Raw genomic sequence first — 18,232 nt, 5'->3', positions numbered from 1 at the left:
TACCAATGAAATAAGTAGTAGACTTTATAAAAAAAAAAGTACTGGGATTGATTTGATCAACTAAACCCTTTAAGTTGGTGCCTTAGCATGGCCACAGTCCAATGAGTGAAATAAGATAAAGATAAAACATGTGAGCTTACCAAAAGTCTTTCTGTACGAATTTCAGGAGGTTCAAACAAGCGTGCAATGGCTTCGGTGAAAACAAATAATGCAATAATAATAAGGAAAAGTCCATTAACAAATCCTGAGAGGACTTCCACTCTGTCAAATCTGAAAATAAAAAAATTGTGGGGAAGATGTAATGTCAATGACACTAGATTTCACTTTGTACTTCAACTACAATTTGTTTAAACAATTACAGTTTACTGGAACAATTTTCTTTAGAGTTTCAGCTATTGCGATTCAATCAGTTACATTTTATTTCAGTTAAAAATTCACCTTAGTAAATTACAAATTGCTTTAATAACAAATTTATTTAAATACGTTACATTTTTTAGCAATTATAGTTTAACCCTTTAGCATTTAAACTGGCCATATCCAGACCAGATCTTCTACTTGTTTTATGTTCAAACCAGTCAAATCTGACCTCTTACATTTACCCAATAATGTCATTCTAAAACCAAACAATCATGTCATCAAAGTTTTAAAGCTGTGAGATAATACATAACATATTCAAAACCATGTGAATAAATAAGTATTACATTCAACAGAAGGTGCATGGCTTAGTGGTTAGGGCTTTGGCTCACGATTGTAAGGTTGTGAGTTCAATTCCCAGTGACGCGTTGTGCCCTTGAGCAAGACACTTTATTTCACATTGCTCCAGTCCACTCAACTGGCAAAAATGAGTTGTACCTGTATTTCAAAGGGCCAGCCTTGTCACACTCAGTGTCATGCTGAATCTCCCCGCGAACTACGTTAAAGGTACACGTGTTTGTGGATTGCTCAGCCACAAGCACATTAATTGCACGAGCAAGCTGTTCCGTTGATCGTATCAGCTGGGACCCTTGTCGTTGTAACCGACGGAGTGCTCCTACATTCAACAGAATAGTCTGAATGCTAAAGGGTTAAGCAATTATGATTTACTTAAAGTAATTATTATATGCTTTAAACAATTACATTTAAATTTTACCTTTAAAGACAAAACTTACATGGAAGAAAACAGAATAATTTTTATTGAGTGTTTTGAGTGTTATACTTTATATAACCTTAACTATGAAATGAAATCAAAGAAATAATTGAAATCTTTAACTTAAAGAAACTGTTATGAAAATCTATAAATTTATAAAAGAACATTTATCAAACATGGAATTTTCAAGGGTTCCTGATAAAATAATAACAATAATCATATCTAACACACACACGTGTGTGTGTGTGCACATGCACGTGTAGGCATGTATATAGTTAAATGAACTAAACCTCAATAGTTGACTGATGGTTTGCTGTTTGTCTTTCCAGAGTTCATAAAATAAAGTTGACCATGATAGGATTTCAATCCAGAACAAATAAATTCCATTCCATATTGAGTCTAACACTCAATGAATTCTGTCATAATAATAATGGTTTCAAATTTTAGCACAACGCCTGCAAGTTTGGGGGAGGTAGTAAGTCAATAATAGTGACTCCAGTGCTCAACTGGTACTTATTTTATTGATCCCAAAAAGATGACAAAGTCAACCTCAGTGGAATCTGAATTCAGGATGTAAAGATGGATGAAATGCTGCTAAGCATTTTGCCCAGAATGCCAACCATTCTGGCTTTGTAGTAGTAGTAGTAATAATAATGGTTTCAAATTTTGGCATAAGGCCAACAATAGGCAGGGGATAAGTCGATTACATTGACCCCAGTGCTCAACTTATTTTATCAACCCAAAAAAGAATGTAAGGCAAAGTCGACCCTGGCAGCATTTGAACACAGAATGTAAAGATGGACGAAATACTACTGAGTATTTTGTCCAGTGTGGTAACGATTGTGCCAACTCACTGCCTTAATAATAAAAATTCTTTCTACGATTAACCATAAGGCCTAAAATTTTGTGTGGGGGAGGCTAATCAATTACACTGACCCCAATGTAATTGGCCCTGAAGAGATGAATGGTAAAAATCAACTGATGTCTTATATGGAAACCACTAGGCCACAAATTTCCAGGGGATGGAACAGTTGATTATATCAATCCAATATTTGACAGGTACTTATTTTATTGACCCTCGATGAATAAAAGGATATGATGATTATAATATGATTTCAGTTCAAAATGTAAATGGGTCATGACTAAAAACCACAAAGCTTTGATAATTCTGCCATCACATTACAAATGATAATAAGTAAACATACCCAAATGAAAATATCCTTGTTGCCTTCCATCGTGTCATTACAGCAGCATAAAGTCCCATGACCAGCGCGGAACAATCAAACATCATATGGAAACCATCAGATATCAAACCTAAGCTATTGGTCCAGACCCCATAAACCAGTTCCACAAATGTGAATATCTGCAGAAAGAAAAGAAATGGTAGGTAAATTCAGGTATTGTATTTTCTGGAATACAAATCAATGCAGCATATAGTCTAAACTAGTTGTGCAAACAATCAAACATTGTCACTATCTTTCCAAATCCTGCTGCATTTCACATGGAAGTTTGGGTTCCTCAAAGACATTCTGGTGTAATAAGGCAACCCAGTTTTTTTTTATTGTAAATTTTAGTCATCTTACAAATTTGACTAGTAAATATGCAATGAAGGTTAGCAATCTTGGTGTGATGTCAGTTCATTCTTTAACCTTTGTCATCTTCTTAATACACTAAGCCCCACATTAATGACTGACACTAACTTCACTCTTCTGTAGAGATAAAATAACTAAGTGGATAAGGTATTGGTATATGTGTTCAAAAACCACGAGTTCAAAACAGCTGCAAGTATCACTGAGTTTCCTTACTTCCTTTTCCTTTCATTTTCTAAAAGAAAGAAAAAAATTTTTTTTTTTAAATACATGAATAGGTTATACATTACAGTGTAACACAATTTTTGTCCTTGGGTAGCAACTGTTATTTCCTATGAAACTATGAAAAATGGCTAATATTTCCTTCAAACTTTGCTTTTGTGACATTTATTCAAACCATAAAGAATTTCTCTCAGCACTTGGCTATGATGCTCATCCACTACTTTTGCTCATGATCAGAGAAGCACATATCGTCAGCCACTAATGGAAAAGCTCAAGTTTTTAAGGTCAAGCAAATGACAAGCAAATCTGTGGTATTGAGCAGAATATTTACTATAATGATATTTCTGTTTTGGCAACTCAATGCTGAATGTGTGAAATGTAATGGAAAATAGGTCAGTTTCAAAACATTGATGTCCAGGTCACAAAAGCAAAGTTTAAAAAGAATGGTAGCTATTTCCTTTGAATTCTAAATAGAAGCAAACAGGAAATAACACTAACCAAAGACAAAAATAAAAAAATAAAAAATTGTTACACAGTGTTATAAACTCAGCGTGAAAGGATTAAAACAATGAAAATATATCCGTCCTACCATGTTAATACACAGGAAGTAAAATATTTTCCTGGAATCTGATTCTTCTAGAATATGTCGTAGGCCACCCTTCAGCAAACTTAGAATGGAGGTGGAAGTTTTGTGGAGTGCTTCCCCTGTGATGCTATAAAGTGGCATCCCTGCAGGTGAGTACCCAATGAAGCTCATTTTCGAACCTCGACTGGGAGATATTAGAATATAAGTAGCTAGAAATGGACAGAAACAAATAGATAAGTCCGTTTTAAGGCTTCACAGATTCATTAGATTCAAACACAAAATACAATGAATAATTATTTTGGAACAGTGGATCTCGGAGCACATATAAAGTTATATATAATGGCTTCGAATTTTGGCACAAGGCCAACAGTTTGGGAGAAGGGAATAAGTCAATTACATCAACCCCCAGCACTCAACTGAAACCTATCTTATTGGCTCTTAAAGGATGAAACGCAAAGTCGACTTAGGTGGCATTTGAACTTAGAATGACAGGCAAAATGCTGTAAAGCATTTTGCCCAGCATGCTAACAATTCTGTCAGCTTTCCACCTTATATAAAGGCTACAAATAATGTGTAAATATTGGATTGGAAAACCCATTCAAATAGAAAAAGTCAAAAGCTGCTCCTGAGATGTGAACCCACATCATCTGCAGACATAACAGGCCTTCGACATTTTCTATCCAAAAGGGTTTTTCAATCCAATATTTATATGCTATTAATTATAGCTTTGTGCACTTCAAGATCCACTGTTGCAAAACAAGGTTTCACATTCTCTTGAAAGTTTATCAGTTCTTATGACATCAACAACACAGTGAATAATATTTCATTTTCAATAATCAACTAGTAATAATTTCAAAAGTGTATAGAGTCTAAGATTACAATACTAATTGGAAACAGAAATATATATTTTGAAAATAATTAATAGATATCCTTGGCTGTCAGGACTGTGAGACAAGTGAGTTCAAGGATCCAGTATTTGGGAATGTAAGAGTTATAATAATAATAATAATTCTGTCTAATTTTGGCATTATGCAAAGCAATTTTGAAAGGAGGGGTAAGTTGATTACATTGCTCCAGTACTTGACTGGAAACTGATGCAGCCTACCAGCACAAAAATTTTCATGCATGCACAGGAAGGGTGGCATCACCTCCCATCCAAAGGATTTTACCCACATGGCATTAGTTTTGGAGGGAAAAAAATGAAGTTAGATACTTTTTGAATGCACCTTGTATTTCAGGTGCACTAGAATTCTAAAGGCCTGTGACTCAATATCACCAGGAATTTTGTCCAATGCTTAACTAATTCTGTCAATCCACTATGCTATTCAGGATATGAATATTAATAGCCCTTAATAATCATCGTCATCATCATTTAACAACCCTTTTCCTGTGCTAGCATGGGTTGGATGTTTTGGCAGGAACTGATGAATCAGAGAGTGGAAATGAGCTCCAATGTCTGCCATGGAATGGTTTCTAAAGCTGAATGCCTTTCCTAATGCCAATCATCTCACAGAGCATACTGGGAGCTTTCCTGATGGCACCAGCACTAGTGAGGTCACTGAGTACTTGCAAGACAAGACTCCTCTACTGAGTTGGGTATAGTAAAGAAGGGTATGAAAGTATTGTAGAGAAACAAGGACAGGTGTGTCTTGCTGGAGAGGTGAATACATAGCATCCCCAGCTAGAAAGATGGTGAAGAAATACCATCAACATACAAAGTGAATTTGAGAGAGAATAGAGCTGAAAGTGCAGGAAAGGTAGGTGGGTAGGTGAGTGCACTAGTATGTGACATGATTAGAGATGGGGATTGAGAAGGACACTGTGAATATCAGTTATGGGGAGGAGAAATGAAGAAAATAGGAGGAAATGATAAAGTACAACAATACAGTCTAAATGGTAAAGAGAAGTAATACATACATATTAAGAAAGCACATATACTGAAGAGTACTCCTGCAGAAAGTATGTGGTCCTCAGTGATAATCTCTTTCAGTTTGTCCATTGTAGTGATGCGAGCCATGTAGGGATGGTTCCAGCTCACACTGATAAGCAAAGCGAATATGAAAATAGCATATGAACCATATGCTGCTGTGTGTGCATTCTGTAAGTGATTGTTGACAACAGCTGTGACGTAGTAATCAACAATGAAGGTGAAGAACACCACCAAGATGATGGGGAACAGAAGGTACAAAGTAGACTGTACATCATTCTGAAAGAGATAAGTTAGGTAGTCATAATACGATGGAAGTCAGAGGACAATGAAATCAAACAGCTCATGCACACTTGTATCTTTTTCTCTAATAAATATATCAGCATCGTCATTTGCACAGGTCAGATTTTCTATGGTTGGATGCAATTCCTGCTGCTGACCTTCACCTGTTTTTGACTAAAGTGATATTTTCCCTAATTCATCAAACACAAACAGGTCAATGACTTCATTTTTGCACAAATGGTGACTTTGTATCTCTTTTGTCTTGACATCATGCACTAACTGTTAACAGACACACACACATACTCATGCGTGCATGCACACACACACACAAGCCTTTTCCAATTTCTGTCAACCAAATTCACACAAAAGGCTTTGGTTGGCTCAGGGCTAGAGAAGCAGACACTCGCCCCAAGGTGCTGTGCAGTGGGATGGAATCTAAGACCACATGACTTCAAAATAAACTTCTTAACCACACCCACATATCATGCATGTTGTGAACCAGTGATTCTCAACCATTTCTTTATCTATGAACCCTTTTAATAACCCAGGTTTTAAATTTCCCCAAGACACCTGATGAAGGCTGGAGGGTATATCAGCCAAAATATTGTGTTAACAACAAACAAAATGAGGACAAATTTCCGTCAATTGTAAATAATGTAAATAAATAATGTACGTAATTCTTCATCTCTTAAATATAGAACTGTGATAATAATCCTTTCTACTATAGCAGGGATTTCCAACCAGGGTCCATGAGTAAAAAATTGTAATTTGTAGGTCCATATATAATTTTGTTTACTAGAAGTAAAATTTTCAAGATTTGTATTTGGAATTTGTTATGAATATAATGAAATTGTTTCATTGTTAGATTTTACTAACCTACAAACAAATATTTTATTTCAAAAATTTACATGTGCATATATGGGGTCCACAGATGATAAGATAGCTCTCACTGGGGTCCTCAAGCAAAATAAGGTTGGGAACTACTGTGCTATAGGCACAAAGTCCAAAATTTTGTGAGCAAGCACTTGTTGGTTACATTGGCTCCAGTACATTCCTTTCTACTATAGGGACAAATCCTGAAATTTTTGGGGGAGGGGCTCCTTGATTACACTGATCTCAGAGTTCAACTGTGATACTTATTTCATTAATCCCCAAGGGATGGAAAGCAAAGTCAACCTCAATGGAATTTGAAATCAGAACATAACAATAGACAAAACACCAAATGCTAATGATTCTGCCAGCCTGCTGCCTTAGTAATAATAGTAGACATATTATTATCAAACTTGTTCTAGCTATGTCTATTCTGTTTTTCCAGACAATTAATCTTAGACTACATTATCCAACATCTTCTTCAATAGTTTTTTTTTTAAAACTGTAGGATGTGATTTGAAGGTGATTTGGTTGCTATTTCTAGCAGAAGGATTGACCATGTAGAGATTTACTTGAATCCATTGTTTAGTCTTGATACAAAAAACGATTTTTTGCTTGGCACAATTCCAATTTTATTGGAGCAAAAAGAATATTCTTGTAGCTTAATATCAGTATATCACTGGGACTTTGTTTATCTATCCTAAAGAACAAATGAGAAACATGTCAATTTAGGTGTCATTTATATTCAGAAGAGGGATGTACAAAGGATACTTTTAAGTCATGTAATCCATCTTGTCTTCAGGTGTAACAACACCATACATTAAATCATCAAATAACAATAATATTGTGTTTTTTTTTACTTAAATATTGAAGGATTAGAAAATTGTGATGCTCGTGTCTTTCCCAAAGGTTACAGGGACCTTTTTATCTTTTGTCTGTGTCAGTCATTTGACTGTGGCCATGTTGGGGCACTGCCTTGAAAAACTTTTAGTTGAACAAATTGATCCCAGTACTTCTAAGCCAAGTACTTATTCTATTGTTTCTTTTCTGCTGAAATGCTACGTTATGGGGATGTAAACAAACCAATACTAGTTGTCAAGTGGTGGTGGGGACCAAACACAAATACAAAGACACTCTCGTTCTCTCTCTCTCTCTTTGTCATACACACACACACACACACACAATGGCTTTCTTTCAGTTTCCATTTATCATACCCACTCGCAAGGCTTTGGTTGGCCCAAGGCTATAGTAGAAGACACTTGCCCAAGTGTCACACAGTGGGATTGAGCTATGAACTATGTGGTTGGGAAGCAAGCTTCTTACCTTGAAGCCATGTCTGCATCCATGATATGAGTAAAATGTTTAAACAAAGAACTGAATACATGTTATAGAGTCAGCTTAAGTTTATCTTTTAGCAAATAACACACATAGCAAATAATAACAACAAAGAAGAAAATGCCAGTGACTTACATCAATGCTGATGTAGAGAAATAAGGCCCATGGAAAGAGAAGCAGTCCTGAGACAAAAGTAGATAGGGCATGAAGTCGTTTTGCACCCCCAAGGTCAATGGAGAGTTTTTTTGAAGCATTATCAAATCCTGTCTGAAGGCAGAGAGTCAGAAAGAGTAGCACTACTCCACCCTGAATAAAAAAAAAAAAATTTTTTTTTGAATTTAGAAATTGCGCCAAATTAATTACCAGAATTGGTAGATCTAATTACAATAATAATAATAAAACTTACTGTATATAGTGTACAGGTGCACTACAAATTATCAGAAAAAATAACCAAAACTGCATGGATAGTACATAGAAAATGCAGGAAGTGAACAGTGAATAAGTCTTAAAAAAAGAGATAAATAACGAAGGTAGGATGCATCAGGTATACTGTGGGCAAATTTCAGAAAGCATGGATGGAAGTTTTGAAGGATGTAGTGTCTCAACAGCTGATAACTGATGAGGATGGTTTATTCCATGCTTCAGCAAAATATGTGTGAAAATATGTTTCTGAAAGTTATGGGTGTAGTGTTAATTTTGATTTTGTAAGCGTTTTTTATGAATATTAGACATATGGAATTCAAAAAGGTGCCCATGGTTGTTGAAAAGATGGTGGATAATCTTGTGGGTGTTGCAGGCAATAATCAGATTAAAAATGATAACAGAAGTATTTGTAATGAAGAGATATTATATATGGAGGCATAATCTGGATGGTTTTAGTGCATAATTAAACCCTATGGTAAAACCATAGAGTTTTTCAGGGGACTAATTTATTGTGACTCTAAATACATCATCATGCAACATCATTTAACATCTATTTTTCCATAACAGCATGGGTCAGATGGAATTTATTGAGGTACATATTTTCTATGGCCAGATGCCTTCCTGTTACTAACTCACACCTGCTTTCAAGCAAGGTAATATTTCCTATTTCCCAAGGCCAGATATGATTACCATGGAAGACTGGAAATGAACAACACTTTCATGTCAGTGATGCTCATTTACAATATATCTAAACAAAGACACACACACACAGACATAAATATTGTTAAAAAAGTAAATAAAGTTGGAAAAGCACAGAAGTATATTTTAAAGAATGTTTGATATTTTCATTACAGTGAGTGATTTAAAATATAACCAGTTTCAATGTATCCCTCTCATCAAATATTAGAAAGAGTTTGTTTGGAAGTCAGAAAGAAAAAAAAATTGGTAGGAGTTTAACAGTATGTACCTGTATTTGAATTCTTAGTGTTCCAATATCAGTACAAATATAGCTACAAACTGTTGAACCTCCACCAAATTTTTCTTTTTCTTTCCGACTCCCAAACAAATTCTAATATTTGATAATACGGATACATTGAAACCGGTTAAATTTTAACTCACTCAAATTAACAAAAATATTAAACAATCTCTCAAATATACTTCTGTGCCTTTTCCAACTTTATTTACATTTTTAACTATAAATTTTTTATTTGTATGGACTGTTAACTCCTTTTCAACTATATATATTGTCCAATCTTTCCATCCTGCCCTCGAATTCTGCTGCACCATTTCCAACACTTCCGTCACCTTTCTTGACATTTCAATGAACATAGACAACTCCGCTCCCACTACCTCCACCCACTACAAACACACACTGACTCACACTCATACTTCAACTTCTCCTCCTCTGCCCACTCTACCCACACCAAGCTCTCCATCCCCTACTCCCAGTTCCTCCATCTGTACAGGCTCTGCAGTGACAGCCATGACTTTGAGAATCAGTCTCAACTCATGGCTTGCCACTTCATCCATTGTGGATATCCCCTCACCACTATCCACAACGCCCTTGCCAGAGCATGTTCCGTCGACTGTGCCTCTGCTCTCTCTCTCCTCACACCCACCTTGCTGTTGCCCGTCTCCCCTCACCTACCACCCCCTACCCTGCCCCTCCAATGCACCATTCTCCAAACCTTCCAGCAACTCCAGTCTGACCCCTCCACTTTGCACATCTTCCCCAACCTACTCCTTCCCTCCATCAAATAAGCCCACAACCTACGTGACCTGGTCTACAGTTTTTTCCCTAACCCCACCTCCCAAACTGGCTCATTCCCCTGCTCCTGCTCACACTGCCGCACTTGTCCCTACCTCTCCAACGCCACCATCCTCACAGGCACCCATCATCGTCCCTATCATATCACTGACTCCTTTACATGCACTTCTAGCAACGTCATTTACTGCACTTCCTGTCCTCTGTACATCGGTCAAACAGGACACTGTTTGGCTGACTAGTTTGTGGAGCACCTCCAAGACATTAGACTTGGCAATAACACCCCAGTTTTGTACCATTTCTGCTCTACCAGTCATTCATTACAACACCTGTCTGTGTTCAGATTGTCTTTGCACGGGATGGGGGGGGCATCCAGATTCCAACCTTCGACATGAACAGGAATTAATCTTCTCTTTTTGCTCTTTTGTGCCACATGAGCTCAACTCCCCACCCCTTTTCTCTTCATCTGATACCTACTTCCTCTCTTCACTCCCACCCACCTTCTTCCTTCATTGATGCCACCTCCATCCACACATCTCACCCAAACCCACACCCTATCCTCACATTCCAACACTGCCACACCACACCACCCCACACACGCTAGCACTGACTACATCCCAGCACCCACACATCCACATGTCAAAGTCACCAGCCCCTATCCACATGCACACACACACGCATGCGCACCTTCATTTTGGGATCACCAATACTTTATTATCTCCTCTTCTTCTTAGCTCGCCTGTCTAACTACCTTTGTCCAGCTAGTTGCTATGATTGACCACTAACTCCAAAAGTTTTATTTTATTCTCTATGTTCACTTCCGTGTGTTCCTTTCTGTTGAAGAGAGTAGGCTCGAAACGTAAAAGACTTTCTCATCTTCCCAAGCGTCAAACTAATACAGCTGTACACCTGTCTTTGCATTGTTTTTCTGTAAATTTCAACTATATATATATATATATATATACACACACACATATATATAGTAGGCTTCTTTCAGTTTTTGTCTACCAAAACTACTCACATAGTCCAAGGTGCTGCACAATGGAACTGAACCCGTTTCTTAACCATACAGCCACATCTGCACCTACATATGAATACGGCTTTGTATTCATACTTATTTCTCAACCTATTTTTTCCAGGCTACACAATAACTTTCTAGAAAATTGTATAATCCACAGGTGAAATATACTTAAAGAAACACCCAGGCAGTAGAATAGTGCTAATATGTAGCAGTTTTCACACAGTATGCTGGGTTGGAGGGATTGGTTTGGTTAGGATGAGTAAAGTTGTAGTATGTTTGCTACAGAAAGAAAATTTTGGATCCCATGCCCCACCACAATTTCCCCAATCCCAACCAGTGGGGCATATGCTCCATATTGGGAATCATAAGTCTAAACCGGATTGGTACACTAGAAATTAATGTTATGAAGAGTAACCAGCAAAGGATTCTGTATAAGATGTTTGTCTCTACTTCATCATATGCATTTTTTCTGTTATTTGTTAGGAATTACAGAGATCATTTATATGATATGAAAATATGAACTAATACAATTTTATTTGTATGACAGTCATGCCAAAAGCTCATAGCAGTACCAAAAGCCCACTTATTTGTGTAAGTGCACAAGCACACAGTTATAACAGTCTGGTACGAATGAAACTGAATCATAAATTAATGAAATACACACATTTTTCCTGAGTAAACTGAAGTTTAAGAACAATAATATAGAGCCATTATACATGAAGATCATTGTGAAACAAAGTGGAAGTTGAAACCAAATGTGAAACGTACCTTATGGTCAGACCAACCGATAAGATCAAAAGCATGATGGAAAATTCGTGTAATAAAGTTGTTGTGTAAATCATCAGCTGAAGATGAAGAATTAAGGACAAAAAAGGAACTGAATGGGAGAACGACAAAAACAGCTTAACATTCTGTGTGTGTGTGTGTGTGCGTATGTGTGTGTCCCCATTTATATACCTCATCATTGTTTAACCCTTTAGTATTTAAAATGGCCATATTCAGCCCAAATAGGCTACCAGTTTTATGTTCTAACCAGCCGGATCCAGCCTATCACACATACCTTTCAATGCTATAAAATCACATCATCAAAATTTTGAAGCTACAAAATAAAGCATGATTAATTAAAAATAATGTGAATGAAAAAGTATTACATCATCATTATCATCACCATTTAATGTCTGTTGTCCATGCTAACATGAGTGGGGCAGTGTGACCAGAGCTGAAAAGCTGCACCAGACTCCAGTCTGATTTGGCATGGTTTCTATGGTTGGATGCCCTTCCTAATGCCAGCCACTTTACAGAGTGTGCTGGATGCTTTTATGTGGCACTGCATAGGCACTTTTATGTGACTCCACACGGGCACTTTTACATGTCACCACATGGATGCATTTACGTGTTGCTGCACAGGTGCTTGTAAATGACACTGCATGGGCACTTTTATGTGGCACTGCATGGGCGCTTTCACGTGGGACCGCCATGGGTGCTTTACACCACCAGAAGGATCAGTCTTAACACTTCTGCTGTGGAGTACAGGTCTTCTTGAGTACAGTCATGCCCCAGGTGTCTTGGTCTTTTGTCATTGCATCTGAAAAGTTCAGCTCCCTGAAGTCATTCTTCAATACTTTGTCCCATGTCTTCCATTCACTTTGAGAGATTGGCACTTCTTTATGGAGCTGTCAGCATCCATCCAGAATAATCTGAATGCTGAAGGGTTGATGTCCATGTTCTTATATTGGCATGGGTTGGACAGTTTGACAGGATTCAGTGAGTTCTTATGGCTGGATGCCCTTCCTAATGCCGACCACTTTACAGTGTGTATGGGTCCATTTTTGTATCATCAGTGCAAGCAATGTCACCATGCAGCTTTCAAGACTACAGATCCTGACAGAAGTGGCTTTACATTAGGAACCTTACAAAGGGGATGACAAAGGACCAAGATATCTGGTGCCCTGCTGTATTCAAGAAGACCCATCTGTCACAGCAGAATTGATACAAGTGCTTGTGCCACATAAAAAGCACTGGTGCTAGTGCTACATTAAAAGCACCAGTGCTGGTTCCATGTTAAAAACACTGGTACTGGTGACACATAAAAAGCACCCAGTATACTTTGTGGAGTGGTTGGCATTAAGAAGGGCATCTGGCCATAGAAACCATGCCAGAACAGACAACAGAGCTGGGTGCAGCCTCTGATCTTACCAGCTCCAATCAAACTGTTCTATATTTAAGAAATGAGGAATTATGTACATTATTTACAATTGATGGATATTTGTCCTCATCTTGCTTGTTGTTAACACAACATTTCGGCTGATATACTCTCCAGCCTTCATCGGGTGTCTTGGGAAAATTTCGAAACTGGGTTCTCATTCCTAAGGTATTTTTCGATGTTTTTGTTATTATTATTATTATAATTATTATCCAGGTCACTGCCTGGAATCGAACTCAGAATCTTAGGGTAGTAGCCCACGCTCTTAACCACTACGCCATATGCTCGTGGCATATGGCGTAGTGGTTAAGAGTGTTGGCTACTAACCGTAAGATTCCGAGTTCGATCCAGGCAGTGACCTGGATAATAATACTACTACTACTACTACTAATAATAATAATAACAACATCAAAAAATACCTTAGGAATGAGAACCCAGTTTCGAAATTTTCCCAAGACACCCGATGAAGGCTGGAGAGTATATCAGCCGAAATATTGTGTTAACAACAAACAAGATGAGGAGAAATATCCGTCAATTGTAAATAATATAAATAATGTCCAATCAAACTGTCGAACCCATACTAACATGGAAAACAGAGGGGTTAAACTAGGAGAATCTAATCAATCTGCCCAACCCATACCAACATGAAAACAGTGATGATGAAGGGTTAAACTAGGAGAATTCCACTAGGAAGTTTACATACCAGATGTAGTTTGATGCTTTGTGGATACTAAGTACAACATGTTTTAACTAAATTTCTTGAGAGAGAGAGAGAGATGCGAGAGGAGAGAAGGAGAAAGAGAGAGAGAGGAGAGAGAGGGAGGAGAGAGAGGAGAGGAGAGGAGAGGAGGAGAGAGAGAGAGAGAGAGAGAGAGAGAGAGAGAGAGAGAGAGAGAGCTGGTAAAACATAACAGAGTGGGTTTCCAGTAAATTTAGCTTTATGAAATTTGTAATGATGGTCATTACGGTCACACACCATTTATTGGCCAACTCATGTGTATATGATCTTTCATCTTTTACTTGTTTCAGTCATTAGATTGTGACCATGTTGGGGCAATACCTTGAAGAATTTTTGGCCAAATGAACCAACTCCAGTACTTTTTTGTCAAAGCCTGGTACTTATTCTATCAGTCACTTTTGCCGAATCACTAAGATACAGGGATATAAACACAGTTGTCAAGTAGTGTAGTGGGGAACAAACACAAAGGCACACACACTCACACAACTGTCTTCTTTCAGTGTCTGTCAACCAAATCCACTCATGAGGCTTTGGTTGGCCCAAGGCTCTAGTAGAAAACACTTGCTTAAAGTGCTGTTATACAGTGGGACTGAACTTAGAGCTATGTGGTTGGGAGGCAAGCTTTGTTACCACACAGCTATACCTGTACCTATAATCAAACAGCCACATGTCGCCACCTGCATTTCACATTTTATGTCTACCTCATTTCACTTTACTTCTTACATAATACAAACAGTTAACCTTTGAAACAGTAGCCTGAAACACTATCATTATGGGAAGTTATGACCTTTAATAATGAATTTACAGGTTTAACATTTTAGTACTCAGATTACTCTGTCAGGTGTAATGCATATTTAATTACGTTGTTCTGAATTAATCATGCGTTTGATTGTATCTTTGTCATCCCAATGTTGTGATTGTTTCTTTTATTCTTTCGGTCATGCATTTGACTGTGGCCATGCTGGAGCACCATCTTGAAGAATTTTAGTTGAATGAATTGACCCAAGTAATTATATTTATCTTTTAAGCCTGGTATTTATTCCACTGAGCTCTTTTGCCAAACCACTAAGTTACAGGGAACATAAACATGCCAACACCGGTTGTCAAGCAGTGGTTGGGAACAAACACAGACACACACACACTTATGATGGGCTTCTTACAGTTTTTCTCAACCAAGTACACATACAAGGTTTTGGTCAGCCTGAGGCTATAGCAGAAGACACTTGCTCAAGGTGCCATGCAGTGGAACTGAGCCCAGCACGATGTGATTGGGAAGCGAACTTCTTACTACACAGTCATGTCAGCACCTATTGTTCATTTTCAGAATGTCATTGTAGGCTAGGTGTAAGAGGCTGGATTGAGCTAGTTTGACCATTTGGGCCAGAAATGGCTGGTTTAAGTGCAAAAAATGTAAAAATAAAAAATATATACACTTTTAGTTGGTCTCAATTGTTCAGCCATTATAAGGAGATAGCTACAAATCTCTACAAAGAATCTACAGATGTAAAAAACAACAACAAACAACGAATTCCATCAACTGATGTAAAAGATCTCAAGCACCTTGGAGCAAGTTGCAATTCTCAGCAAAGAATCAAAAGATTTTTAAACAAGGTAAAAAAAAAAAAAAAAACAATATTTGGGCAAATAAGATCTGTTACAGAAACAGTATTAATTATGAGTAGTGAAAGGATACATTCATGATCAGAAATTAGATGAAGCCTATCATCATGGTCCAATAATAATAGGGAGACAACTCCAAGCAAAAAAAATAGGGCACCACGTAACTGGAAAAAAAATAAGAGGAAAATATTAAACATGGCAAGCACAAATAAAGATTGCAGACTGTATATATATATATATATAGTGTTATATAAATTAATTCTAGTAAATATTATATATATATCATAAATGAAGATCAATAGATAATGACAGTCCAATACATGCATAAAAAATTTCTGTTAATTTTTATCTTTTTATGGTTTGGAAACACCACATGAAATTTTAACAGAGGTAATACACTAACTGCAAATAAACTGTCATGCTATTGAAACACATGTAACATGTATTGAACTGCTATTATCTATTCATCTTCATTTACCACATATTTTCACTGTGTGACATGTCCGAATACTGTTAGAGATTGGAGTTGCAGAATACCTGATATCATTAAACAATTCTTATGTTAATTCAGCTTGTGACTGAATGATAAAATAAGAATGTCTGGTTGTTAGTATTTATATAGTGTACAAAGCTAGCCAAATACTCATGGAGGCTACCAGGCTAATAATCATGGTCATTAAGACCCTAATAAAATTATATATATAAATAAATGTTAGTTTGGAACTGTCTGTTACCAGACCAGTTGGTGTCAAGGGAAGCTGATATAGAAGTAGTTTGTGAAAAAATGAATGATTATATGTTCATTTAAGCTGGTCCTTTTAACTTTAGATCTTTTTATTCTCTATTTCTCCCCATATACAAGATGGAGATTCAAGAACACCAACACCCCACCCACCTCAAAAAAAAAACTTATACAGTATAATGAAGTAATCAGGTTATTTTCCCTTTCTAAGTATTTTCAATCACTGACAACTATTAAATATGAGAAAGTTCACATCAGTAACACGAGAGGGGGAGGAGGGAAAGAAGGAGTGAAAGCAAGTGAAATAGAGATAGTGAGTGACAGAAAGAGCAAGAAATAGAAGGAGAAATAGAGAATTAGAGCCAGAAACTAATAAAGATACAGTTGATGACATAACAATAAAGTGGCTAGAAATTAAAATTTTTTTTTTTTACCTTTGATGGAGCTGATCCGTTACTGCTGAACAAAGCACTGGCCCATGCAATCACAACAATATCACTATGCTCAAAGAGCAAAATCGTCCTGAAACATTAACAAACACCAATGAGGAGCTGTATATTCATAGAGTACATAACAACAACCATTTGAAATACATTGTTTGAATTCCTCACACTTTCTATCACCCATGCCCCACATATATATTACATATATACATATAATATATATATATATATATATATATATACATAGATATATATATATACATATATACATAGATATATATAATACATATATATATATATATATATATATAGGCGTAGGAGTGGCTGTGTGGTAAGTAGCTTGCTTACCAACCACATGGTTCCGAACCGCTAAGTTACAAGGATGTAAACACACCAGCATTGTTGAGGGGACAAACACAGACACACATATATATACATATACACGATGGGCTTCTTTCAGTTTCCTTCTACCAAATCCACTCACAAGGTTTTGGTTGGCCCAAGGCTATAGTAAGTAGAAGACACTTGCCCAAAGTGCCACGTAGTGGGACCAAACCCGGAACCATATAGTTGGTAAGCAAGCTACTTACCACACAGCCACTCCTGCGCCTAAGTAATTCAAGAAAATAAAACAATTTATTTTCTTGCAAATGTGATGGTACAGGATAGAAAATGGACAAATGACAGGTTTTAAATTACATTAATAACAGCAAAGAAAAATCTGTTTATAATGTCAATTCATGAGTAATTCATGTGCTGTAGAAAATGTATTATACATGAGTATGCATGAATTAAAGTTATTCTTTGAGGGTCACACTGACAAGAGTGGATAACGTTGCCGTAGTGAGAAAGGAAAACAAACATACATTTTATGGGAAATTAGTAGGAAATGAGTTCATTCAGATTAAACAAGCTTAATATTTTAGACCAGTGGAAAAATTTAAAGAAGCATTAACAGCATTATTATCATTATTATTATTATTATTATTATTATTACTGAAAAGCTGTGTAGGTTTTAATGGCTACTGAATCTGCACTAACCTGCAATGGTTGACATTGTAAAGCTATTACATCTGACAAAAATGGCTTAAGGCTTGGCAGAGCTTTTACATTATATTTTGCTTGGAAAGAGGAAAAGTGACAGCATGCTACCTTCAGGCAAGGTGAGGGCAAATAGAATTGAGTTTTCCAATAATAATAAAATAATGATGGTGATGATGATGATAATGATGATGATTATAATAATAATAAATTTGGTGGGAGGGGACAAGTCGATGACATTGATCCCAGTACTTGACTGGTACTTAATTTATCAACTCTGAAAGGATGAAAGGCAAAG

General features: G+C 36.8%; 1 protein-coding gene across 1 annotated transcript in view; it reads right to left on the bottom strand.

The window, feature by feature from the left end:
- The window catches only part of LOC115218028 (zinc transporter 5), a 41,902-nt gene that overhangs the window by 6,202 nt on the left and 17,468 nt on the right, over positions 1–18,232 (bottom strand). Inside the window, exons 6-13 of the mRNA XM_029787777.2 lie at positions 16,885–16,972; positions 15,782–15,872; positions 11,915–11,991; positions 8,073–8,243; positions 5,441–5,729; positions 3,527–3,732; positions 2,332–2,489; positions 141–270 (exon numbers count right to left, since the gene is read on the bottom strand). Of these exons, the coding sequence (XP_029643637.1) occupies positions 141–270; positions 2,332–2,489; positions 3,527–3,732; positions 5,441–5,729; positions 8,073–8,243; positions 11,915–11,991; positions 15,782–15,872; positions 16,885–16,972 (1,210 nt within the window). The remainder of the gene's footprint in view (positions 1–140; positions 271–2,331; positions 2,490–3,526; positions 3,733–5,440; positions 5,730–8,072; positions 8,244–11,914; positions 11,992–15,781; positions 15,873–16,884; positions 16,973–18,232) is intronic.

Source organism: Octopus sinensis, linkage group LG12 (genome assembly GCF_006345805.1).
Source record: "Octopus sinensis linkage group LG12, ASM634580v1, whole genome shotgun sequence".
Taxonomy (NCBI): Eukaryota; Metazoa; Mollusca; class Cephalopoda; order Octopoda; family Octopodidae; genus Octopus; species Octopus sinensis.
The sequence above is the reverse complement of the archived record's forward strand: the minus strand, read 5'-3'. Positions and strand labels throughout refer to the sequence as shown.